The sequence below is a fragment of the Gopherus evgoodei genome, chromosome 2, assembly GCF_007399415.2.
Source record: "Gopherus evgoodei ecotype Sinaloan lineage chromosome 2, rGopEvg1_v1.p, whole genome shotgun sequence".
NCBI lineage: Eukaryota > Metazoa > Chordata > Testudines > Testudinidae > Gopherus > Gopherus evgoodei.
Window position 1 is genome coordinate 1,714,120 of NC_044323.1, and position 27,305 is coordinate 1,741,424.

The 27,305-nt window shown below is 42.7% G+C and overlaps 1 protein-coding gene across 9 annotated transcripts in view; it reads left to right on the plus strand.

The window, feature by feature from the left end:
- LOC115645308 (KAT8 regulatory NSL complex subunit 1-like) overlaps nt 1–27,305 on the plus strand; it is a 137,177-nt gene that overhangs the window by 86,024 nt on the left and 23,848 nt on the right. For all 9 annotated transcript variants that reach the window (XM_030549758.1, XM_030549762.1, XM_030549757.1 and 6 more), the window contains 5 exons: nt 13,640–13,841; nt 15,252–15,417; nt 21,382–21,543; nt 23,488–23,663; nt 26,422–26,543. In XM_030549758.1, coding sequence (XP_030405618.1) covers nt 13,640–13,841; nt 15,252–15,417; nt 21,382–21,543; nt 23,488–23,663; nt 26,422–26,543 — 828 coding nt within the window. The remainder of the gene's footprint in view (nt 1–13,639; nt 13,842–15,251; nt 15,418–21,381; nt 21,544–23,487; nt 23,664–26,421; nt 26,544–27,305) is intronic.

Genomic DNA, 27,305 nt, shown 5'->3' on the forward strand with positions numbered 1-27,305 from the left:
TCATCCTTTATAAAGAAGCCTAAAATGGTAAAAGACTAATATCTTTCCTTTGCTGGTTGCCTGACTATGGAGGTTCATCCTGTGAAATGTATTTGTCTCAGCATGCAGTGCTCCACCTTGATTCAAGTCGCCTCTGCTAAAATACAAATAGTTCTTACTGTAACCTCTTTTGAGGTTGCAGTTAGCACCATTTTATGCTAATTGGGTACACCATTCAGTTTCTGGAAAATTGCTAATTAAATCCTCATTTGGGGAAAGTTTGAATGCCTGTTACTATTACTATGAGGATTGCACATGTCTTGGATTATATTTTAGTTGTTGCTCTGAGTGAGGTGGGATGCATTCCATTTTGAGGTGTAGCTGCTTACAATACAAGTTGCCAGTTTTCCGTTGATGCTTAGTTTTAATAAACAGAATTATTTGTTCTATTGATTGCTAATTTTATTCAAAAGTGCCTTAAGCTTGCAGGTGTTGCTGATGCAATTGGATATATCAGACCATATTTTTTGCATGTGCATACCTTTAATGTAGGGTTTGCTGCACAGATGCAAGGAAAATCTCCACGTTTGAAAGAGCAACTAACTGCTTTACACTGTGTAGGGCTTTATTGCTGAGCACCTCTTTAGTGGTGCCTAACTTGCATATTGGTGGTTGGAACAGAAATGAGATGAAGATAATTCTTTACAATTGTGAGAACCTTTTTATTCCAATTCTCAAAGCACCTTACAGTTACTAGTTGTCCTAGAAGCTGCGTGAGGTAGATAAAGCATTTACAGAGATCACTTCATGTGCCACTGAAACATGACAGCAGCATAACAACATACAGCAATGCTATAGTTTAGGGTGGGAAGTAAAAACCAGTACAGAAAGTAAGGCAAATTCAAGAAGCAGCAGTGCATCTCACAGCCATCTCTGCTTTTCACTTGCCGATCCAAGGACAGATGGTGTTTTCCCATGACATGACAGTCAGATTCTTGAGAAGACTTGAGAGACTCTTCCCGCAGGTATGGGCTCCTGTCCCACAGTGGGATCTTAACTTGGTCCTCTCTAGGCTCACTGTTAGCCTTGGTATTGCACCTTGGCTGCTATCATGGTGAAAACTTTTGTGAATACCCTGGGTGGTGTAGCAAGCCCAAAGGGGAGTGCACATGTCCATTCCACAACCTGCCCTCCTTCCCCACTGTCAGTTTCTGGCAAGAGGGAACTGAGGGTGGGGGGAGCTGGCGGTGCCCCTTATACCATGCCATACGGGACAGGCACCACTCCAGAGGGCACCACAGCCGGTTCCCTACAGATACTGCTGAGGGAAAAACTTTAAGCACTGGTGCACATGGCAAGCGCGCACACCTAATATGGAATGGACATGAGCAACACATCTCGAACACCAGTTATGGAAAAGGTAACTGTAATTTGTCTTAATCTCCTCTTCTGACAGCCGCTTGGAGGTGGTGATTTCAGGTTCATCTCCCCAAATAGTGAGCCTTACTGACCTCATATATCACAAGTCTTTCAGAACTTTGGAGAGAGTCTTTGGCCAGCTAACAGCACGCTGGGATGAGGATGTCTTGGGACAAAATCACTGTTAGAGACTTTGCAGAAATGAGAGGAGATCACATGAAACGAGGGGTTCAGATGCCAGCCAGGTGCATATAAACTAGTAGGTGACTTCTGGTGCTGAGTATGCAGAAGGGCAGGAAAATACAGTCCCCAAGGAATTGTGGGAAGGCATTGCAGGACTATAAGAGCCAGAGTTTTGAAACCCAGTTTTCAGCCTGTGTCCAGCCTGCCAAGTGGGTGTGTTAAAGTGAAACCCAGACTCTAACTTATACCACCACCTGGTTATGCAAGCCTGGATTCAGATCACACACAAGCCCACATGAAAGATTTGTGTGTGGACAGTAGGGGAGGTTTGTGCTAAAACCCAGGTAATAGCCCAGACTACCCTGTCAAAGAGATGCACACTATTTACTGAATCTCTAGCACCTCTTTCTGCAATACTTAGCTGTTCCTTTCATACAGGTACTGACTGGATCTGACCCTGCTTAGCTGAGATCAGTACAAGATGGTATGATTACAGGCTTCAAGACGTCTGCATTGTGTAGTGCGAGCACATATTTCACACGCTTGTTAGAGAGTGGCTATTTCATTTAATGAATCATTGATAGTTGCTTACGCAGCTTGTGAGTGGGGCCTACAGTTGTACTCTCCAGTAATGGCAGCAGCATAGCACATAAGGAGCTTTAAATAAAGGTGTTTCAGACTACGGAGAAGTAAAGAATACAGGCCATTCTGGGTAGAAGTGATCCTGTTTGTAATTCTGCATGGCACCACAATAATGTGTGAGTAATTTCTAACTGACCATGCTTGAAAATACCGCAGTGCGCTCCAAGCAGGAATATTTCTAATGTTCTAGAGGTAAAGAACTGAGCAGTTGTACTGCACCTTATTTTAGACAGTTTCAAAGGGAAATTAACAACATTTCTGCCACTCCTGCCACCATCTTTGCCACTTACAGGCTTTGCAGCAGAAGCAGGTCTTTATAGGTGGAATTATCAAAGAACCGTCATAGTGAACAGATTTGGTGAATGTATTTTAAGCACAAGGGCAGCATGGAAAAGGGCATGGAGAGACCTGAGAGAAGCTGGTGAAAGGTGTATCAGTGCAAGTGTCACTGGAAGAAATGGCTTTGTGCTGTAGGGCCTTGAGAGCAAGGGCAAGAAACTGGAATTAGATATAGAGCCAGTGAAGTGGCATTTGAGTGACTTGAATAGGAGATTAACATGGTAGAAACGGAGAAGAGAGAATTTCATAAGCAGCACTTCAGACATAGCTGATGAGTGGAAGAGAAGCAAGGATAATGTCAAGACTTGAGAGGAGATCATTAGGGTGTGGATGAAAAAGAGACAGAAAGGAAGAGGCAGACTAGTTATGGCTTGGACATGGACAAAGGGAAGGAAGCTGAAAATGGCTTCCAGGTTACAAGCCTGTGAGACAAGGAGAGTGTTTGAATGTAATGGAGAATGGAAGTAGCAGAGATTAGGAGCAAAGAGTGAGTGCTAACTGACTATGTTAAACTTTAGATAATGATAGGCTGTCCAAGATAAAACATTAAAGACAGTGAGAGATGCAAGACTAAAGCTATGGATGGTCATGGAATGCTATTCATATGCAAGTTGCAAAGTATAGTTGTCAAACTTAGAACTGACTAATATTTAAGAGACTAGGTGTGTGAGGTAATATCTTTTAGGGGACCAACATCTGTTGCTAACAGAGACAAGCTTTCAAGCTCCACAGGTCCTGAAGAAGAGCTCTGTGGAGCTTTATAGTTTGTCTCTGTCACCGACAGAAGTTGGGAGTCAGTAAAAGTTATCTCACCCATCTTGTGTCCCTCCTATCTTGGTACCAAGATGGCTACAGTAATAATGTAACCACAAAGTAAACTTCAAAACACTTTCAAAATAAACCAGGTGAGATGGATAATTTTGCAGATGCCACATCTGTTGGTGATATGCATTTATATTGCTCATAAATACAAATCTGAATGTTTACTCTGTACATGTCAGTCATGACTGTAAGGTTAAGTCTAGACTTCTCTTTTTAATGTGTTAACTTTCAATTGAAGTATCCAATTTTTTTGCTGATTGGTATATTTAAAATAGATATGAGGTTATTTTTCTGATAACTTAAAGTTCAGATTTAAAATGGTTATATGCTACTTAATCAAAAATTGCTTGCATCTTAAATGTTTCTTCCCAATAGCAATACACCTCTACCTCAGTGTAACCCAACCAGGTATAACAAATTCGGATATAACATGGTAAAGTGACTCTCTGGGAAGGTGGGGCTGCGCACTCTGGTGGATCAAAGCAAGTTCAGTATAACACGGTTTCACCTATAATGCGGTAAGATTTTTTGGTTCCCGAGGACAGCGTTATTTTGAGGTAGAGGTGTATTAACTTTGTATTCATCTTTTCCTGCAAGGGGAAGGAAAAATAACTAATAAAGTGAGAGGGGAGGCATGATTTATATTGCTGCCTATAAATTTAATGGCCATATTAACTTTGATAAAGCAAAGAAACGTACTAGGAATTTAAGTAGCTAGAAATGTTTAATACCAAAAGAAGGAAAGATCAAGAGCCGGAGTGGGTGGTGGTGGTAGTAGTAGTAGTAGTGTGTGTGTGTGTGTGTGTGTGTGTGTGTGTGTGTGTGTGAGTGAAGAGATGTGCATTTCCCCTTTAAGTACATTGCTTTGTTAATTAGATCAGCTTGCTGAGACCACAGCTGCTGCTGCCTGCAAGCTCCCTCTGTCCTGAGCCCTGTCATGTGTCCCCCCTGCTCTCTGGAAGATGGGGTGAGTGGGGTGCAGGGGGGAGGGGGACACCCTGACATTAGTCCCTCTCTTCCTCCCCTCTCCCCCCGCACAGCAAGCAGAAGTCTCCGGAAGCAGCTCCAAGGCAGAGGGCAGGAGCAGGACATGGCAGTGGGGTCAGGGACACTGCAATTGCTAGCCTGCTGGGCAGCTGCTGCACAGGGAACTTAGGGGAGCGGGAAGCTGATGGAGGGGGTGGGGGGAGGCTGCCATTCCAGCCTGGTTCCAAGTCCCCACCATCTAGCTGCACCAGGCTGCTCTTCCTGCAAGCAGTGGACAAAGCAGGTGGCTGCCAAAGACATTAGAAGGGAGCATTGCACAACTTTAAACGAGCATGTTCCCTAATTGATCAGCAACATAACATTAATCGGGAGGACTTTTAAGTGAGGAGTTACTGTAGTTTTGGGTTGTCAAACACATTTTAACCACTTTGTGAACTTTCCCCAATGACCTGCTAATAACCTTCCCTATGTCTTGCAGGAAAGCATATCAATAGTACTGAAAGGAAATTGAGTCTCCACATTTATTCAGGCTTTCTGAGACAGTTGACCTTGCATTGTCAAGGGCAACAAAATATGAACTAGAATCTGGGCTAACAGTATATAAATCCTTCTCTTTGAAATGTAAGCTCTAACAAACTGATGAGTTGGAGGTGAAAAGGCTGTGCTTTATGCACTACATATAGAGATGGGTGTTTTTTGTTTTTTGGTTTTTTTTTTGATAAATAGTTTAGTCACTGAAAAATGCAGTTATGTGTTTCTGGAAAAGAGGGGAATTGTCTGGCTTTTATCGTGTAATCACTCATCTGAGTGCTATCGTACCTTTTACTATCCCCAAACAACTACATATAAAAAACCTGTTAATATTGTAATGATTTTGTTAGACTTTTATGCTTGTGCTTTTTTTCAGGGAATGTTTGTTCTTGTTTTTAATGTTTTATATATGTAAAGATTAAGAAGTGTGGATTTTCCAAGCAGTCATATGTATTCAAATGCAGTTAGTGTTCTGAGGAAGAAACTGTGATCCAGTGGTCAAAAGGGTAATGAGTCTCAGGATTCCTCATATATGAACATAAAAATGGCCATACTAGGTCAGACCAATGGGCCATCTAGCCCAGTATCCTGTCTTCCAGCAACATGCCAGATGCTTCAGAGGGAGCGAACAGAACAGGGCAATTTATTGGGTGATCTATCCCCTGTCATCCAGTCCTATCTTCTTGCAGTCAGAGGTTTAAGGATACCCAAAGCATGGGGATGCATCCATAACCATCTTGGCTAATAGCCATTGATGGACTTATCCTCCATGTACTTATCTAAGGGCTTGTCTACACTGGCACTTTTACAGCGCTGCAACTTTCTCTCTGTAAAGTGCCAGTGCAGACAGTGCACCAGTGCTGGGAACTGTGCCCCTCGTGGAGATGGGTTGTTTTTTTTAGAGCAGTGGGCGAGCGCTCTGCCACAACTACACAAGCCACATTAAAGTGCTGCCACAGCAGTGCTTTTATGTTGCCATTGTAGACTAGCCCTAATTCTTTTTTTAACCCAGTTTATACTTTTGGCCTTCACAACATTCTTGGGCAATGAGTTCCACAGGTTGATTATGCCTTGTGTGAAGAAATACTTCCTTAGGTTAGTTTTAAACCAGCTGCCTATTAATTTAATCAGGTGACCCCTGACTTGTGTTTTGTGAAGGAGTAATTAACACTTTTTCCATACCATTCGTGATTTGATAGACCTCTGTCATATCCCCCTCAGTCTTCTTTTCCAAACTGAATAATACAAGTTATTTTAATCTCTTTCATACTTCTAACGATTTTTGTTACCCTTCTCTGTACTTTTTCCAATTCTAATATATCTTTTTTGAGATGGGGTGACCAGAACTTCATGCAGTATTCAAGGTGTGGGTGTTCCTTGGATTTATATAGTGGCATTATGGTATTTTCTGTCATCTTATCTGTCCCTTTCCTAATGTTTCCTAACATTGTTAGCTTTTTTGACTGCCGCTGCACATGGGGCCGATGTTTTCAGAGAACTGTCCACAAGATCTCTTTCTTAAGTGGTAGTAGCTAATTTAGACCTCATCTGTTTGTATGTATATTTGGGATTATGTTTTCCTGTGTGCATTACTTCGCTTTTATTAGCTTTGAATTTCATCTGCCATTTTCCTGCCACTAGTTTTGTAAGATCCCTTTGTAACTCTTCATGGTCTGCTTTGGTCTTAACTATCCTTAACTATCAAGGACAGGGTAGGCCCACTGCTCAGGGAGGAGGGAGAAACAGTAACGGGAAACTTGGAAATGGAAGAGATGCTTAATGATTTCTTTGTTTCGGTCTTCACTGAGAAGTCTGAAGGAATGCGTAACATAGTGAATGCTAATGGGAAGGGGGTAGGTTTAGAAGATAAAATAAAAAAAGAACAAGTTAAAAATCACTCAGAAAAGTTAGATGCCTGCAAGTCACCAAGGCCTGATGAAATCCATCCTAGAATACTCGAGCTAATAGAGGAGGTATCTGAGCCTCTAACTATTATCTTTGGAAAATCTTGGGAGATGGGAGAGATTCCAGAAGACTAGAAAAGGCAAATCTAGTGCCCATCTATAAAAAGGGAAATAAAAACAACCCAGGAAACTACAGACCAGTTAGTTTTAACTTCTGTGCCAGGGAAGATAATGGAGCAAGTAATTAAGGAAATCATTTGCAGACACTTGGAAGGTGATAGGGAATAGCCAGCATGGATTTGTAAAGAACAAGTCGTGTCAAACCAATCTGATAGCTTTCTTTGATAGGATAATGAGTCTTGTGGATAAGGGAGAAGCAGTGGATGTGGTATACCTAGACTTTAGTAAGGCATTTGATACGGTCTCGCATGATATTCTTATCGATAAACTAGGCAAATACTATTTAGATGGGGCTACTATAAGGTGGGTGCATAACTGGCTGGATAACCGTACTCAAAGAGTAGTTGTTAATGGTTCCCAATCCTGCTGGAAAAGTATAACAAGTGGGGTTCCGCAGGGGTCTGTTTTGGGACCGGCTCTGTTCAATATCTTCATCAACGATTTAGATGTTGGCATAGAAAGTGCGCTTATTAAGTTTGCAGATGATACCAAACTGGGAGGGATTGCAACTGTTTTGGAGGTCAGGGTCAAAATTCAAAATGGTCTGAGGTAAACCAGATGAAGTTTAATAAAGACAAATGCAAAGTGCTCCACTTAGGAAGGAACAATCAGTTTCACACATACAGAATGGGAAGAGACTGTCTAGGAAGGAGTATGGCAGAAAGGGATTTAGGAGTTATAGTGGACCACAAGCTAAATATGAGTCAACAGTGTGATGCTGTTGCAAAAAAAGCAAACGTGATTCTGGGATGCATTAACAAGTGTGTTAGGAGCAAGACACGAGAAGTCATTCTTCCGCTCTACTCTGCGCTGGTTAGACCTCAACTGGAGTATTGTGTCCAGTTCTGGGCACCGCATTTCAAGAAAGATGTGGAGAAATGGGAGAGGGTCCAGAGAAGAGTAACAGGAATGATTAAAGGTCTTGAGAACATGACCTACGAAGGAAGGCTGAAAGAATTGGGTTTATTTAGTTTGAAAAAGAGAAGACTGAGAGGGGACATGATAGCAGTTTTTAGGTATCTAAAAGGGTGTCATCAGGAGGAGGGAGAAAACTTGTTCACCTTAGCCTCCAATGATAGAACAAGAAGCAATGGGCTTAAACTGCAGCAAGAGAGATTTAGGTTGGACATTAGGAAAAAGTTCCTAACTGTCAGGGTGGTTAAACACTGCCATAAATTGCCTAGGGAGGTTGTGGAATCTCCATCTCTGGAGATATTTAAGAGTATGTTAGATAAATGTCTATCTGGGATGGTCTAGAGCAGTAGTCCCCAACACGGTGCCCGCGGGTGCCATGGCGCCCGTGGGCACATCTTTATATATCCGTGTCCTGGCCCCTGGGAGAGCACCTGCCAAAATGCCGCGAAGAGGATGCCTCTCGCTGATGCCACTTGCCATCGACAAGCGACGTCATCGAGAGGCGTCGCCGCCGTGGCATTTCAGGGGGTGCTCTGCCGCTGCTGTGGTCCTTCGGCTGGCGCCCGCCAGACAAAAAGGTTGGGGACTGCTGGTCTAGACAGTATTTGGTTCTGCCATGAGGGCAGGGGACTTGACTCGATGACCTCTCGAGGTCCCTTCTAGTCCTAGAGTCTATGAATCTATGAATCCTGAGTAATTCTCCATCATCTGCAAACAGTCACGTCCAGTGTTTGCCCCTTTTCCCAGATAATTTATGAACATGTTGAAAAGAACTGGTCTCAACAGATCCTTGGGGACCCTGATATTTACCACTCTTCATTGTGAAAACTGACCATTTATTCCTACTGTTCGTTTTCTGTCTGTTAACTAGTTACTGATCCATGAGAGGACATGGACTCTTATCCCTTGACTCCTTACTCTGCGTAAGAACCTTTGGTGAGGGACCTTGTCAAAGGATTTCTGAAAGTGAACCACTGGATCACTTTGGCCACGTGTTTGTAGAGACGCTCAAAGAATTGTAATAGATTAGTGAGGAATGATTTCCCTTTATAAAAACCATGTTGATTATTCCCCAACGTATCATGTTCATCTATGTCTCTGATAATTCTATTCTTTACTGTTGTTGCCACCGGTTTGCTTGGTACTGATGTTAGGCTTATCCACCTGTAACTGCCAGGACCACCTCTAGAGCCTTTTCTTTAAAATTGGTGTCACATTAGCTATCCTCCAGTCACCTGGTACAAGGCTGATTTAAGCAGTCGGTTACATACCACAGTTAACTCTTCAGTGAATACCATCTGGTCCTGGTGATTCATTACTGTTTAATGTATCAGTTTGTTCCAAAACCTGCTCTATTGGCAGCTCAATCTGGGACAGTTCTTTAGATTTGTCACCGAAAAAGAATTGCTCAGGTGTGGAAATCTCCCTCACATCCTCTGCAGTAAAGACCAATGCAAAGAATTCATTCAGCTTTTCCAAAACAGCCTTGTCTCGACTCTAATCCAGTTATTTAATGTATTTTTTGCTTCCTCAGTAAAATAGGAGTAATATGAATCCTCTAAGGTGTGTTTTTAGCTGAAGAGTTTTGAGATCCCATGATAAAATGTCATATAAAAAGAACATTCAGGGCCAAAATCTCTGCTACTGTTGAGCCAGAGACATTAATAAGTGTGCAAGAGTTGGAACAGTTGAACATAAGTTTGAAGGAGTTATGTGAATTGAGGTTCACAAGTGACACTGATAGCTGGCAGTATTATCTGATCAGCTAAATATATATCTGTCGTAATTTCTCTTATATGTTTATCCCTGGCTCATTTCCTAAGAAAATCAGTTTGGATTCCCAACTTCAAAATTCACAGCAAGAATGTAAGATTGCTTTTATGGCAATAAACAGTTCATTGTGAAGGTGCAAGAGAAAATGATATTGTCTTAACACAGTCTGTTCAGTTGATGTGGAATACTGTGCTACTAATAAATTAACTTATAAAGGTCATTCTTGTTGTGTATGTTTAAAGCAGTGCAGAGAAGTAGAAGGATAATCATGAGTAAGCCATTTCTTTGACAAGGAAGAGAAGCTTAGTAGCGCTATGCATTGCTACAGTGAAGACTTAGGTTCACTTTGTGATGTTCTAGTCTTTTTTTTCCCCTCTCCCTGGGTTGGTGGGGACATGGAAGAATTGAGGCAGCATGCTTACCTTCAGAAAGTAAGGTGAACCTCCCATTCAACAATCTTTGTTGCTGGCTGAGCAACAGTTGCCATGCTCTGGAGGGGGTCCAGTCCAACAGACAAAAAGGTCTTTTGCAGCACAGCAGAGCTGTGAGTGGGGACAAAGTTGCAAAGCAGTACAAAGTGAAAGAATCATCAGGTCACAGAAGGACTTGGATCTTGTCACAATGGAGTTTGAGTTTGTGACCAGCCTCTATAAGAGTTCATTTAAATACCGTTCCTTCACATAACATTGTTAACGTGTAGTTTTTAAATTAGTGGCTGTATTGTGTTCTGGCTTTGATATTGAGTCAGTCTGTGACATCCTTAAGTGAATGGTGTTCTGTAGTGTAGATAGGACTGTTTGCATAACCTAGGAAGTCAATTCTCCTCTCTCCTGGATATGTGAAGACATTCCAAAGTGCATTGCATGAAGGGGAAAAAACCCACAATCCACTCCCTCAGTCAGCATGGGATGGCTGCTCAGATGTTCTCAGAATGTGTGGGTACACACACAGCTATGTAGCATGGTAGGTGTGCATAAGCCAGCAACAGCTGACACAGGGCCATGTCAGAAAAAAGACTGCTGTATAGTCATGGTGAATCGTGGATGAGCATATGATAGCCTGTTCATAGGTAACATAGTTCTGTCTTAATATTGATGGAGAATTCGTATTAGATTTCTAATACTCCATGGTACCTTTTCTCACAGTCAAATGACTATTTAACCGTTGGAGTGAAAGGGAGATTGCCCAACTTCCTGGCATGTACAGGGCAATTAGATAAAGCAGTTGAGCAAAGTAAAGGCTTTAAGTGCATCCTGCTGTCTGGCAAATATAATTAATATGTGTCTGATAATTGTGAAACCTAAAATGACTGGATGTAGGCCTAGAAAGATCAAGTTTTCATTTGTAAAGTTGCAGCTTTTATTTGTTGAAAACATGTATAATGCAGTTCTGTAAAAATAGCATAATGGGGATCCATGTTTGTGTCTCAGTGATGCTGTTTCTAGCAGCCAGACATGTGATCGCAACATGAAGTCTAAAAAATTAACTGGATTCTTTCTGAATCACACATCAATAGTAGACATGGTGCGTTTAACAATTCATCTGATAATATGCAAGCCAGAAAAGAATCTAGCTTCCATAGCTACATGGGTCTTACAGGGCTAACAGGAGTAAGTACTGATAAAAAGCTGATGTTCGTCCAAGTGAGTAAAGAGGGAGCAGGCCTTTTAAGTAAGAAGATGCCATTTTTACAGAGTCACTTTTGGGGGGAGAGAGCACTTTGAAGTGCCAGGTTGCTAGATTCATGTTGAAACACAGCTGTACAGTTCCTAGGGAGAACAGAAAAGGAAAATTCTTCCCATTTCTCTCTGGTCTTTTATTTACAAAAGAAATAGAGATAGAACAAGCCCCTCACTAACTCTTGGCTTTAGATTTATTATCTAAGAACAAATGAAACCGCTGACTGTAAAAGCCCACTCTGTTAAAGGGGGAGATGCATGCCATTAATAATAGAAACCTCAACTGCATTAGACATGAAAATTGCAAATTTTAGCTGTTGATACAAATACAGCTATTAAGGTCACTGGTTGGCAGGCTGGAATTTACTGGCTCCTAAGAGGACCTGTGGCCCAGAGTTCAAGACACGTGTTTCCTGATATCTCCTCCTCAGTGTGCCCTCAGAGTGATGTGGGATCACACTTTTCAAGGTGATTCCTATGGAAAACTTGAACAAGTGCCAGGTCATGGACAGGCAGGGTATATGTAAGACAAGAGAGGTAATTGTGGATCACAAGCTACATATGAGACAACAGTGTAACACTTGCAAAAAAAAAAACAAAACAATCATCATTCTGGGATGTATTTAGCAGGAGTATTGTAACCAAGACACAAGAAGTAATTCTTCTCCTCTACTCGATGCTGATTAGGCCTCAGCTGGAGTCCTGTGTCCAGTTCTGGGCATCACATTTCAGGAAAGATGTGGCCAAATTGGGGAAAGTCCAAAGAAGAGCAACAAAAATCATTAACGGTCTAGAAAACATGACCTATGAGGGAAGACTGAAAAAATTGAGTTTGTTTAGTCTGGAGAAGAGAAGACTGAGAGGGGACATAACAGTTTTCAAGTACGTAAACAGTTGTTACAAGGAGGAGGGAGAAAAATTTGTTGTTCTTAACCTCTGAGGATAGGACAAGAAGCAATGGGTTTAAATTGCAGCAAGGGTGGTTTAGGTTGGACATTAAGAAAAACCTAACTGTCAGAGTGGTTAAGTACTGGAATAAATTGCTTAAGGAGGTTGTGGAATCTCCATCATTAGGGATTTTTAAGAGCAGGTTGGACAAACACCTGTCAAGGATGGTCTAGATAATACTTAGTCCTGTCTTGAGTGCAGGGGACTGGACTAGATGACCTCTCGAGGTCCCTTCCATTTCTGTGATTCCAATTGTTCTGCTACACTTGGCACTGGTGAGGCCCCAACTGGAGTATTGTGTCCAATTTTGGGCACTACAGTTACAAAGGGTGTGGACAAATGGAAAAGAGTGCAGAGCAAAAAAAATGGCAAGGTTTAGAAAACCTGACCTGTGAGGAAGGGTTGGAAAAACTGGGCATGTTTAGTCTCAAGAAAAGAAGACTGAGGGGCAGCTTGATAAGTCTTCCAGTATATTAAGGACTTTTACAGAGCGGACGGTGATCAATTGTTCTCCATGTCCACTGCAGGTAGGACAAGACGTAATGGGCTTAATCTGTAGCAAGGTAGATTTAGGTTAGATATCAGGAAAAACTTACTAACTATAAGGCTAGGTCTACATTTGGGGGGTGGGTGACCTAAGATACACGACTTCAGCTACATGAATAACACTGACTTCAGTTACGCCTCTTAGGTCGATTTACCTGGCCATGAGGACGGCGGCGAGTCAACCGCTGCCGCTCCCTCATCACATCCGCTTTCGCCACTCGCCGCGGTGGAGTTCCAGAGTCAACGGCAGAGTGATCGGGGATCAATTTTATCGCATCTACACTAGACATGATAAATCAATCCCTGATAGATCACTACCTGTCAATCTGGCGGGTCGTGTAGACGTACCTTAGGGGTAGTTAAGCTGTGGAATAGGCTTTCATGGGAGGTCGAGTCCCCATCACTGGAAGCATTTAAAAACAAGTTGGACATTAGGCTTGTCAGGAATGATCTAGGTTTACTTGGTCCTGTCACAGTGCAGAAGGCTGGACTTAATGATTTCTCGAGGTTTCTTCCAGTCCTACATTTCTATGATTTTATGACCTTCAATATTTATTTCCAGCTAGATGCATAAGCAGATGAGTATGTTTCCCCCCCTCCCCAAAGAATTATTACAACCTAAGTTAACAAGGAGCACAGCTGTAGTAAAAACCCCAAACTGATAAAAATCATTAGCTGCCTAAGAAAATACCTGGAGGTTATTGGTCAGCACAGCCATCATAGTGCAGTATTAACTTTTGCCTCTCTTGTTCTGAGTTAGGCTCACTGTCTTATTTATTTATTTGGTTGCAGTTTTCACACAAGCCGCTCCAACAGCATTTCTCTGGCCAGTTTGGAAGCTGAAGAGATTCTCAAACAGAAACGACTGGATAGCCTGGCTACTGTGCCCTCTGTACCAGACAACAGCTGTGTTGCAGCTAGAATCCGCCCCATTTGCAGATACAAGAAACGCAAGCTGGTCCGAGCTAATGCTGTGTCTCTCCTTAGCAAGAAGGTAGGTGCAAACTTTCAGTGAGTTTAGCCACATGTCTGCTAAAATACTATTTATCCTGCATTTTTTTTATTCAGTATAAACACAATGGAGTACCCCCTTCACTCTCAGGATCTCCAGCTGCATTGTAAATGTCCCTCTGAGAGTAGATATTCTCATTTTGTTGATTTAGTTGGGAATTGGTCCTGCTTTGAGCAGGGGGTTGGACTAGACGATCTCCTGAGGTCTCTTCCAACCCCAATCTTCTATGATTCTATAATTTTACAAATGGTGAAACCAAGGCATAGAAATGGATTTGCCCAAGGTCACAGGGAAACTGTCAAGAGCTGGGATTTGAGCCAGAGTACCTGAATCCCAGTCATGTGCTCAGATCATGCCTTTGTGAGCGGTGACAGCCTAACTATGGTTTTAGTTTCGGCACTGACGTAATTTCTATTTCCCACCTCTTACCTTTAGCTTAGAGTGTTTACGTTACAAACATCTTATTCTTTATTTTGATGTTTCCAGCTCAGTATAAGAGATTTCTTGAAAATATCCAGTTTTCTCACATTGATGAGACTGATTTGATGATCTAGTTGCCCCTTTCTCTGTATGTAATTTGTTAATTTCTGTTTCTTGGAATAATCCTGAAGCATGAAAACTAAATTTCTTTTCCTTCTAGTCTTTGTCCTTGGCATTTGTTAGCACAAATACAGCATCGCTCAATCTTGTTCACCAGTGTAATGAGAGGCAACTATGGGCAAAAAGTTGTTAATGCTCCCTCTTTTTTGATTGACTGAGCTTGCAGAGCACAACATATTATCAGAGGAAGAGGCATCAAGTACATCAAATATTGTCAATGGAAGAAAATCATATGATACAAGAAACAAGCTATAGTCACTGGAAATGTCAAAAACGTTTCTTTGAATTGTCCCTTTAAAATAGCACCATATGTTTGTGTTATAGGCCTAAGTATAATGACCAGATACCATAGTAATTCAATTTTATGTTCAGCCACAAGGAGAATTGTAGTCTTGTACTAGTGAACATTATTTTTTCAAAGGATAAGAGGTGGAATCCCAGAGCAGAGAGGTGATTGTGTTCCTTGCTGTGCCCTACATACATGCTGTTACTGATGCTGAGTGGGCACTGGGACTGTGTGTCTGTGTTTGGTTTACTCTGTGTTTGGTTCACTGGAGATGATCCATTCCACAAGACCGTTGTTATGCCTGTCTTTCAAAACGTATCTAAATATTTCCTTTTTGAACATTTTTTTCTTTTTTTTTTAGTTAGGGCATGAAACATAGTTTGTCTGTAGAAATCAGACCCTGGAAACACTGGATCTGAATATCAGCATCCCTTCTTAAATTGAAGAAAACACTGGTGATTTTTCCCTTTTTAGATGGCTGATCTTTTTATTTTCCCTTCTACTAGCTGCAGAAACCTCTCACCATGAAGTGTAGCTGTGAATTGCCCAGCACTTGTATCCTGTGTGGTTGTAAAACCTCTGTTCAGGCCATAGACCCAGACACTATGTCCTTAGAAGAGCGTATAGCACTGCTGGATTCTGGCTTCCATCCCATACTGTCGTTCTCTCATGGTGAGTAGATTACATGTTCTTAGTATATAATAAAGGACCTTATTCTGCATGTGTCTTGCTCCTCCTTCCACTTACAGGCAACAATGTTTAAAATACACTAAACTGAATTTTAGGGTAGTGTATATGCAAGGAATCATCGGAGGCTATCCACAAAGTTCTGCAGTGTGATCCTAATTCCCCTTATTTTTAATACAGAGATACAGCCCATGGAGACTACAGGTCCCAGCATACCATGCTCTGTATAGAAGGGTACTGCTCTTTTTACTTTGTTTAATGTTTAAATAGATGAGCTCTTGACAGTACCACTGCAGCCCTCTCTTGAGTGTCTCTCTTGGAAAGAAAAATCTTTTTGTTACTGCTTCATTTTCCATGGAAAAACTCCCAGATTCTTTCCAGGGAAGGAATAGGATCTCTAAAAGGGGAACTTGGAAAGCCAGACCAAATCTTAACCTAATCTTTTTTTCTTGTGTCTGTTAGTAAAGTCTGCTGCTATTTTTGTATTTAAAAAATAAGTTAAGTTCTAAAAGTCTAACCCTATCTCCATGGGCTGCAACAACAAACCAGCACGGGACAGTCTCACCCCCTTTTGAGTAACACTAAACTAATTAGCATACAGGCACAAAAGAGAACAATGTGGAAGGAAACAAATGGTAGGAGGGATTAACAACAACAGGAAATCTACTCAAAAATGACTAAGGGCTTGTCTACATTGGCAGTTTACAGCGCTGCAACTTTCTCACTCGGGTGTTAAAAAACACCCCCCTGAACGCAGCAAGTTTCAGCGCTGCGCTGTAAAGCACCAGTGTAAACAGTGCACCAGCTCCTCTGGTAGCTGCGTCTCTCATGGTGGTTGGTTTTTTAGAGCTCTGTCATGACTATACAAGCCGTGTTAAAGCACTGCTGGTGTAGACTAGCCCTAAAACTCATTTCAGTGCTGGTTTTTAGGCAGCACTCTCCCCAAAATGTGTTTGAAGAGAAAATCTATTTTTTCCCGAGTTGATGAAAAGATTCCCCTTGGGGATTATCATAGATGAGGCCTCACCTCTGAATTCTCATTACTTGGTATGTGATTGGTTTGTTCTAGCCAGTGACAGTCAGCTAAATTCTGTTGGAGGCTCAGAAATTGTTTGATTTCATGTACCTTATTAGACTTTCTCTAATATATTTACTATTGTTAAATTTTTAACTTTTGGGACAGTGGACATCTGGAAACTGGGTGTATTCAAAGTTAGGTCAGGACTGGGCTCTTGGAATGGAGACTTGAGTAGGTTTCACCACATAAGTGGTTATATAAGGACTGATGCCTGTGAAGGAAAAACTGGGAAGAGGGGACTCTTACAGCTGAGAAGGGAAAACAAGACACTCTGTTTTGGAGGAAATTTAGCTAGAATTCTTCAAGTGATTGTCCACATATATTCTGCTCTGGTGCCCTTTTGCCTGAGACCGAATTCTGGGTGTGTTTGGGTTGCCCCAGTGTCCTGAATGCTCTGTTGCTCCTGGTAGCCAAGGGCATAAAGGTTAGGGCAGCCACAATCATCCTTCAGTTCCATCTGAGGCAGAGACAGAATCCCTGGCAGTGTCTGCATCTCTGGGCAGGAAGGAGGACAGAAGCCTGAACCTGCCCAAGCCCCACTGCCCCAGGGTGGGGTGGGGGAAGCTGAAGCCCCTCCACTCCAGGCGGGAGGGGAGGGGAGAGCGAGGGGGCAAAGCTGAAGCCAAAGGGCTTCAGTCCTGGGCCCCAGCAAGTCTAAGCCAGCCCTGGCCGACCTACAGTTTTAGAACTGCTGCTCTAGTTTTTAGTTTAGTGTTCCTTAATATAATTAAGTTAACATAGCTTAAGCCTTCTGACCAAAAAGAAAGAAGGTCTTTAACTTTAGGGGTGCTCCCAACACGATGCCCTGGACATGGCAGAATCAAATTTCCAGGATTTAAATCCTGTCCATCTGTAAGGCAGCTATCCATATAGTGACAGACACTCAAAGACTTCTTCACTGAAGTGCATATTCCAGAAAAATGCACCACATGTCGCTCTTTTTCAAAGAGGACACCAAAAGCAAGGGTATCCCACCTAAAAGTGTTTCTTCCGAAGATGTCCATGAAGGCATACACCAAACCTGAGGTGAAGAAAATGACCAGGCCAGTAACCCATGGGTCCCACCCAGAACTTCGAGAAAGTTCTGCTTGTTGATTACAAAGTCTGTGAGAGCCTCCAAACCCTCCTCAACACAGTTTTCTGAGGGAGTAAGGAGCACTGCTCTGAGTGATTGGAGACACGGATTTCCCTTGCTGACCCAGACTAGTCCGAACCAGGAGGCAGTTCAAGGTCTGGATCGGGTCCTGCTGACAGCTTGGCCCAGACAGGTCACTGAACAAACTTGGCACAGCTTGAAGAGCCTGCTCATGCCACTCACTATACCGATGTTTTGGCACCAAAGCACCAAGAACAGATGTCTGAACCCCCCACGCCAGCTGAGATAAACAAAGCCCCCAAGGAAAATACAGAAGTTCCAGAGATGGAGATGCTCTGCTCCTTACTCCCCTTCCATACGCTCTGCATCAGCCTCTTGTCAGCTGTCCCAGGCCTTTCTGCTTCCCCATCTCTTGCTGTTCCTTCCTTTTATATCTTATCTTACTGGTCTCAGCTCTGGGTGCATGTCTCCAGGATTGACAGGTCCAGCAGCTGTGCTGGGGTGTGGTCAGCCTGGTTGCCTGTAAGCAGAGAAGACTCTCCTCTCCCATCTGTCTGTGCTTAGTATGGGCTTTGTAAACCCAATTACAGAGCCACAGGATTTGTATTCCATTTGTCCCATCCCTCCTCTACCCTTTTGGGAACCATTTATTTTGCTTTTGGGAGGTCTGGAACCTAGAAACCAGTAAATCCTAGAAATTGTGGTCATGGGATGTGCTATACAGTTTGTCTCCCCTTGCCCCATTTCCCTGTCCCTCTTCAGGGACCCCTCTCATGAGATACTGTTAAATGGAATAAATTTTTCTATAGCTCTGAGCAATGAAAGGAAAGCCTGTAGAATTCCAGGGCAGAGAGAATTATTCGCTTTGGTTCCTAATACCAGTGAAGAATGGAGGTTGGTGCTCAGTTCTAGATCTCCAACAACTCAATACATTTATCTGTCACATCAAGTTCAGGATGTTAACCCTAGTTTCCTTAGTTCCTACCCTAGATCCTCAGGATTGGCTTTTGGCTCTCAGCTTACAGGATGTCTGTTTCCATACAGCTACTCAACCAGACCCTCAGAAAATACCTCGCATTCTTTGTGGAAAAGTTGCATTATCAATACAGGGTGCTTTCCTTTGGCCTCTCCGCAGCTCCCAGAGTATTGACCAAGTGCCTCACTGTTATGGCAGCATATCTAATGATACAGGGAGTGCATATCTACAGAGACCTTAACACCTGCTTATCAGAAGATGATCTCCTCAACAAGTGAGCAATTCCATTCAAGTAACACTGCAAATCTTTGCCCCCTTAGGTCTCAGAGTCAAAAGGGAGAAATACATTCCTACCTCACTCAAAACATATAGCATTCATGGAGTCAAATAATGCCCCACCAATGGTAAAAACCTACTTGCCACAGGACAGATGCCTCCCCATGCTGAACCTCAATCAATGCCAGGCTTACCTGGCAACATCAGTCAGCATATCTCATGCTCTTAAGACATGTGACCTCCTGTACCTACTTAACAGTTTGCCAAATTTACACTGATCTCATCTAGCTTTGCATGGAGCATGGTTAATGGGGGTCCTCCCTTTGAACATCTAGCAACCTTTTCTTTATATCACTTGTCTGTGAAAACCACCTTGATGGTTAGAACCGCAGCCTAGAGAATAAGGGAAATCCAGGCCTCCATACATTATATGATAAGGATAAGGTGACATCCAAGTTCCTGCCCAGGGCTGTCTCGAACCTTCACCTGAATCAAGTGATCCACCTGCCAATTTTTTCCAAGCCTTGTAGTAGTCAAGGGGAAGAGTAAGAGTCACAGGCAATAAAGAAAAACTCTCAGAAGCCCGTGACCTGTCCATGACTTCTAAAAATATCCATGATAAAATGGGAAGGAACTGGGCAGCTGTGGCTGGGAGCTCTGGGGCCTGCACCACCAGTGGGGGCTCAGAGCTCCAGGGTCCCCCAACCCCCCCTTGATGGAGAGGAGCTGTGAGGGGTCCCCATGCCTCCCTGTGGTGGCCGGGGGCTGCATGAGCCCCCCATGCCTGCAACAGCAGGGAGCTGTGGGGAACCCCTGACGCCCATGGCGGCTGGGAGCTTGGGTCAGCTGTCTCAGGCAGCGGGGATATCTTTCAGCTCCCTGCTGCTGCAGGAGGTGGCGGAACTCTGCAGCTCCCAGCCACTGGGGCTGAAGTCACAAGGTCTTCGGAAGTCACAGATTCCGTGACTTCCACGACATCCGTGACAAAATCGTAGCCTTCCTTATATGTGCTCAGAATTCCTTTCTACTGTAACTAGGACGAGATCATTCAGGAATTCTCAGAGATTGTTCTTGGCCTTTTCTGACAGGATGAAGCATCAGCATCACTGAAAGATTATTTTTGTGGCTTTCTGACTATATCAGGGCATCCTGTGCAATAGCTCGCTTGAATCGACTTTCACAGATTATGGCCCATTCCACCAGAGCTCAGGCATCATCTGCAGTTTCTCTTCTAAGGGGCATTCCAATCTCAGATTTGTAGATCACCCAGCTGGGTGAGGGTGTGAACTGAACTCCAGCACTGCTTGTTGGAGAGCTCCAGATCAGACACCCACTTTAGCAGAGCTGTCTTACTCACTTTCAGCAGACTCTGAGCATCCGCCTCCTGGACAGACGATCACAACTTGTGTATTACCAGATGAATACACATGGACAATCACAAAAAGAATGGTTACTTAGTTAACAATAACTGTGGTTCTTCAAGATGTATTGTTCACACACATTCCACAACCTTCCCTGCCCTTCTTCCCCATTACTGTGGAGTCCTGTAACACCTAGATTCTGATTTAGGAAGCAACTGAAGGGTGATTGGGACGGCCCTCATTCCTTTATGCCCCTGGCTATGGAGAGTGAGAGGGTATCTAGGGCACAGGTGTGGCGCCAGCAAATGCCAAAAGAATCTATCTCATATGAGGCACACGTGTTCTCCACATGTATTCCACATCTTGAAGAACCACAGTTACTGTAGAGTAAGTAACTGTTCTTCCTTTGCAAGAGATTTTGGCAACTGCTGGGACAAGATATTTGTCACAGGACTTAAAGGTAGGGTAAGTAACTGGAAGGGTATACTTTTCCCCAGTGTGCAAGGGTGAAAGCATCTATTTCAGATGTGTTTGTTAATTTCTGTTGTACCTTGTCATACTTGCTTTTTACAATAAGAACAGAGAGACAGTAGGAGATGAAATATGAGAAGTCTTTGCTAAAGCTTTTCAGGCAACGACAGGCCAGTGTCAAGAAACGATAATGTAGTTGGAAATGGCTTAGGCCAGCACAGTGGGAGAGGTAATGCACTGAGGCAAGATGCCAAATTCCACAATTGTCCTGACCAGCTGCTTTGTAGAAGGAAGGCTTTTACACCTTTTACCCCAATATAACATGAATTCGGATATAATGCGGTAAAGCAGTGCTCTGGGCGGGGGCGGAGCTGCGCACTCTGGCGGATCAAAGCAAGTTCGATATAACACGGTAAGATTTTTTTGGCTCCCGAGAACAGCGTTATATCGGGGTAGAGGTGTATTTTGGGGCCACTCATGCCGAACTTTCTGTATCACATCCTTGACAAAGGGCTAAGATTAAAAAGGGGCAGGATTTATAACTGCTTAGATACGTGTGTGACTTTCCTATGTATAGAATTTAACAGTACTGGCAGGTGCTAATTACAAATTATGTCTGTTCAACACTGGTGGTGTGAGTGGGGAGAGAGAATTCATGTATATTAGAATAACCTGTTGTTTTTATTTTCAGACAAGCCTCTTCACTTGCACTTTGAAACCTTACTAAAAGATGGCAGGCAGCATAGATTGAGCCATAAGCTCAAGGATCTGAAGATGTCCCATTTTGGAAAGAAGTCACAAGATCTAACCAACGTTTTCCCAAAGCTAGGCCTGTCACTTCTCTCTGCATCCAGTAAGTTCAGCTGAGATGGGGTGTAAACTTACATGTAGGTTTTAACAGGTGACCAAAGTGCAACCCTACATTGTAGCCTACGGTTCCTGTCATTTCTGTAGAAAATAGCAATAAACTCGGTACATAAACGTAAAGTTGTGATTGGCTTTGGCATGTTGCAAATTGCAGAAGTTCTCGTGGCCTCAGTGGAAAGCCTGCTTTTGGTTAGATGACCAAATAAATGGCTACTGCAGAAACCCAGACAGCGTGATTGGGAATGAACTAACAAGCAAGTCAAAGAAGAGAAATTTTTTGATCCTTGTGTGTGCTAAAGCAAAGCCATGTGTGTATCCACCTGCCAAGAGTGTCTGGCAAATCCCTGCCAAATATTTCTGTTTCAGTTGTGTTCAGAGCTGCCACTGTTGCTCTTCACTGTCTTCTCTTGTACTTTTTTCTGTTTTTCTAGTTCCTGTTTCTTTTAGCCCATTAAAGTGCATGATATTAAAACTATCCATAGAAGTTAAGCTCTTAGGAAAGCTGGCAGACTCACCCAAGACTAAAAACTAATTCCATGCTAGAAAGAATTAAACTCCAGTTATAGCATCCTGGCTTGTTTAATGCACCATGGTGGGTGTTCTAATTTGTTTTTTTAAAATAATATATTTTCTTATACCCAGTACTTGCAGAAAATTGCAAGCATAGTGTGCAGCCTGCGAGGCAGACATGTCCATGGAGTTCTTATAATGGGGCCCACAGCTGCTGACTCTGACATATTTATTTGTTTTGCAGTTGTTGATATGAATTATCATGAACAAACCAAAGAACATTTAAGGCAAAGAACTTTATGCTGAAAATACAGATCGGCACCAGGCAGTGTGGGGTGTTTGGCATTTGGTGCACATCCCATGTGCATTCAGCTTTGTGCCTTCAGCTGTATGAAAAGGGAAGCACTATATACATTGGCTTAACAATAGTTAATTATCCTACCCATTGTTTTCAGTCTGTTTGTTTCTCTTTGAGAGAAGAGGTTACTTGCAAAGACTGTAGATGTCATCCATCCAATAGTTGGTTCAAGAGGCATTGAGTAGAGAATGGTCAGGCTGTTAGCACTGAAGTAACTCCCTTTTCAGGTGTAAGGAACCTACTAAAGAAGGCAAGCTATTACACTTAAATATAAACTTCCTGTGTCAGTTTCCATGGCTTTACTATGTGCTTTAGAATAGCTGCTGTAGTAGTCTGTCTTAGGTCCCTTCTGCTCAGGGATTAATATTGGCTTCTCTCCAGTGGTGTCGAAGAGAGCTGTTCTCATATAGCAAATGCTGCTGCTGCCGCCAGCAGTGCATTTCAGTGTTTTCGCTGATAATAATTCACTTCCTTTGATTCATGTTTGAGAGGACAAATCAGCCTTTCTGTGCAGTTTGAGTTGACTGTGGTAGTATTCTTCACTTCCTGTCCTAAAACTGTGTACTGTGGTTGAGATAATTTGATCAACTGCTGCACTTTAATGGTGGGTGAAAAGATCTTTATATATCACTTCCCCTCCTCAGAGTAAGTGTTAAGGGGCTTAATTATAGTGGTCAATAGTGTTTTTTAAATTAATGTGATACACAAAAGGGAGTAATTCAAAGATGGGGCTAATGTGATCAGTTCAACATATGAGGAAGATTCTTGGTGGCCACTTTTTGGACACACTGGAGGGCAGTCTACTGTTTTTGATAGTTATATTCATTGCAAACACCCAGTAAAGATGAATTTCCCAGGTGATATGTTCAGTTCAGTGCAGTGCTGATGATTTCACTTGGGGTTTCTGACTTGTAGATTTTTTTTCCCCATTTCCTTGATTTTAGCATTTCTTCCACAATACAGGCTCGGTTTCTGGTGGACTGACAGATAGGAGCAGCAGTGACTTATGAACAAATTACTCTGGCTTTACTTGGGTTCTCTGTTCATGTGCTTTCTTAACAGGTTCATTGTTTAAAGGGGAGAGGCAGTTTAAAGGAACAGTCAATCACAGCTTGCTTGTTCCTGGTTCTCAGACACATAAACATAGTCCTTTGATGCACCACCTACCATCTTTGTATCTAGAAACTCCTCCAGCCCCATCTTCCAGCCAGTCCCCTTCCACTGCTAATTCAACAATGGTGAGTCAGAACATAATCTGTGTCAAACAAACCTAAAAAAGGGAGCAGTTTTTAATGCAGCTGGGGAACATCTGGACATTGCTGGACATTGCCAACAGATGCTAGACTCATAGTGGGCACCCTGTGCCAAAGCTATGGGAGGGGAGTCCTTACCTGCCAGTAGGCTGCAGGGACAGTCTGGAAATGCCTTTATTAAAAAAGATCTTGCTATTAAGCAGACAGTAGCAACTATTTGCTTCAGTTGTCTTAGCCAGGACCCAAAGTAGCCAGGGTGCCTGCTCTCCTACCACCAGGGCCAGCATATGTGGTCTGTAAATTTGATACTAAGCATACACCATTAATAAAGACGGGTGCAAAGTACTTCACTTAGGAAGGAAAAATTGAGTGCACAACTACAACATGGGAAATAAATAGCTAGGTGATAGTACTGCTGAAAAGTATCTGGGCATTATAGTGGATCAAAAATTGAATGTGAGTCAACAATGTGATGCAGCTGTGAAAAAAAGCAAATATGATTCTGGGGTGTATTAGCAGGAGTCTTATATGTAAGATACAGGAGGTAATTGTCCTGCTATATTCAGCACTGATGGAGCCTCAGATGGAGTATGTGTCCAATTCTGGGCACCACACTTTAGGAAAGATATGGACAAATTGGAGAGAGACCAGAGGAGAGCAACAAAAAATGATAAAGGGTTTAGAAAACCTGACCTATGAGAAAAGGTTAAAAAATCTGGGCATGTTTAGTCTTGAGAAAAGAAAACTAAGGCGGGACCTGGTAACAGTCTTAAAATAAGTTAAAGGCTGCTATAAAGAGGACTTTGATCCATTGTTCTCCATATCCACTGAAGGTACAACAAGAAGTCATGGGTGTAATCTGCAACAAGGGAGATTTAGGTTAGATAGGAGGAGAAACTTTCTAACTATAAGGGTCTGGAATAGGCTTCTAAGGGACATTGTGGAATCCCCATAATTGAAGGTTTTTAATAAAAGGTTGACTGAACACCAGTCAGAGATGGTCTAGGATTAGTTGTTCCTGCCACAGTGCAGTGGGGTGGACTTGATGACTTTTTGAGGTCTCTTCCAGCCCTACATTTCTATGATTCTGTAAGTCCTGTGCATAAATATATCCTTGTGTGAGCTCTGTGACTCCACTTTGTTTTGATTACAAATTAAGTGGGAGAGAAGGGAATTGTTCTGGACTTCTCTGAACAAAGCAAAAATATCAACAGGAAATTGATTTTCGTATTTGCTTACTGTTTTGGAGAGGCAGGGAGGGGAAATGCTACATCTCACAATAGTCATTTGTATAAGCCCATATAGGATAAGCATTGACTGGCTCCTGTCCAGGCCTCTGTGGATATGGGGAGACTGCTGGGTTAGAGGGAGGAGACTTTGAAGTAGCAATTATTACATTTATTGTTCTCCTCCTCCTCCCCCCACACACTATTTTTGACCAATGGGGAGCTGTTTCAGGCTTGACAGAAAGAAACAGATGGAGCAATCCCAAAGCTGAACTGCTTTCCTGTTGCCCAGATAGCTTGAGCAGGGCTGGCCAATCTCCATCCTGCGTTGTCTGCTCCAGATCCATCTCATGCTTCACTGCTATTTCCAAAATATTTGAAGACTATTCTTTGAGGACTCCCTCACAGAGTCTACTGACATTGTCATCTCACTTGCTTGGAGCCCTATTATCAGCAGCTGTTCCATCTTTCTGGCCCCACCTTCTATAGGCAGCTTCATTGGGAATGCCCAGCTGCAGTTGTCTAGGGGTAGAGTTGGAAGTTGGGCCTGTTAGCCTTCCTTGCTCTGGAGAGGAACAATCTCTTCAGAAGCTTCCTGGACCAAATTCTAAAGGATGTTATGGACAGGTCTTCCCATCTGTGTTTCAAGTTTTTTACACTGTGCTCATCACTGTGACATCCGAGCACCTAACTTTTGGCTGCTACTGACTTAATGTGCCTACACTGCAAAAATAAAAACACAACCCCCTACCCCCCTGCAGTAGTAAGTCTTAGAGTTCAAATCAGCTGACTCGGGCTTGCACTTCAGGGCTAAAAATAGCAGTACAGATGTTCCCACTCAGGCTGGAGCTCAGACTTTGAAACCAAGTGAGAGGGGAGAGCTTTGAATCTGAGCACCAGCCCAATTGTACTCCGTTTAGCCCTGTAGCATGAGCCCCACAAGTCCGACTCAGTTGACCCGCGTTCTGAGACTCAAGGCTGTTGGGGTTTTTTTGCACTGTAGATATACCCGCAGTCTGGGTTTGAGCTCTTCACCTAGAACTGAGAGGCCTTTTGTTCCACTCTGAGTATGGAGACTTCCAAAAACCTGATTTACAAGTAAAGGGAAGTCTTCGTTTCTCAGGGCTTGAGCGGAAATTCCAGTGCGGGGAGGAGACTTGCTTAGCTGAGAATAATTGAGTAATAAATAATACTTTGTTATGCTAGATGATCTAAAAACACTTTACAAATATTAGGATTGGCAGTATCAACTATGATAGGTAAATATGCCCACTTTAGAGAAGAATACATTGAGCCATAGGGTTTGCTTGATGTGGCCAGAATATCACAGCAGGTTGGTGGAAGAACTGAGGAAAAAACGCAGGAATCCTGCTTAACCATTACTCTGAACACTAGATAACATGTACCTCTTGTTCTAGGGAAGTTGCTTTTTCCATGGTATGATTTAAATGTTCTTTTGTATTGACACTAATGCTCTGTCTGGGTTTTTTTCCTTTCCACTCTGCGTGTGGTTTCAGGTATCCTCAAAGAAAAGAAGAGTGGAATGTTCCTATGACATCAATAACATTGTGATCCCAATGTCGATGGCAGCAGCCACACGAGTGGAGAAGCTTCAGTACAAAGAGATTCTAACACCAAGGTATCTGCAGTTGGGAAAGTATTAATAATTCCCGTTGTGTTCTGTGTAGGGTGGTGGTGTTTTGGCTGTGAAAAGGGAAAGCTATTTCTCTTTTACTAAAGCTCTGTCTTTCGTCAAGAAATAACAACTTAAATTAAGACAGTATATCTTAAAAAAAAAAAAAAAAAAAAGATGCAGTTTGCCACTTCAAAAGGGAATTTCATGGCAGCATCGCTCACTGGCCAACTAGCATATGGCAGTAGTGTTTGTGCTGGGTCAATGCTTCCCAGCTGATGGCTGAAAAATTCCCAGACATGAGAGAGAGTAGCAATGGAAATTAGTCTCTTGTTCAGTTGTTGGCACATGTCATTGTAGGGATATTAGCAGACCAGGCAAAGAGCTTTGAATTGTATGAGTGCTTCAAGGTATAATTACTAGTTTCTGAAAGATTGAAATAGCAGAGATACTGCTGTAGGAGTAAGGACTGTTGGAAGAGCTGTGTAGTACTGCATGGAGTTTCTGCGCATCCTATTTCCTGGTTCTGATTACTGTTATTCAACAGCCAGTGTTCAGTGTACCTCCAACTTGTAGTGAGAGATCTCTGCCCCTTGCAGTCTAAGTAGACAAAATACAGACAAGTCTTTTATGTAAAAGGGAGATAAAGTGATTGATTGATTTGGTCATGGTTGATGAGATGGGCATTAGTTCCACAGTTGTTCATTCTTCACTTTCATGCGCCCTACCATTTTTGCCTTCCCTCAAAGCCTGTCAAAACAGAGTCCA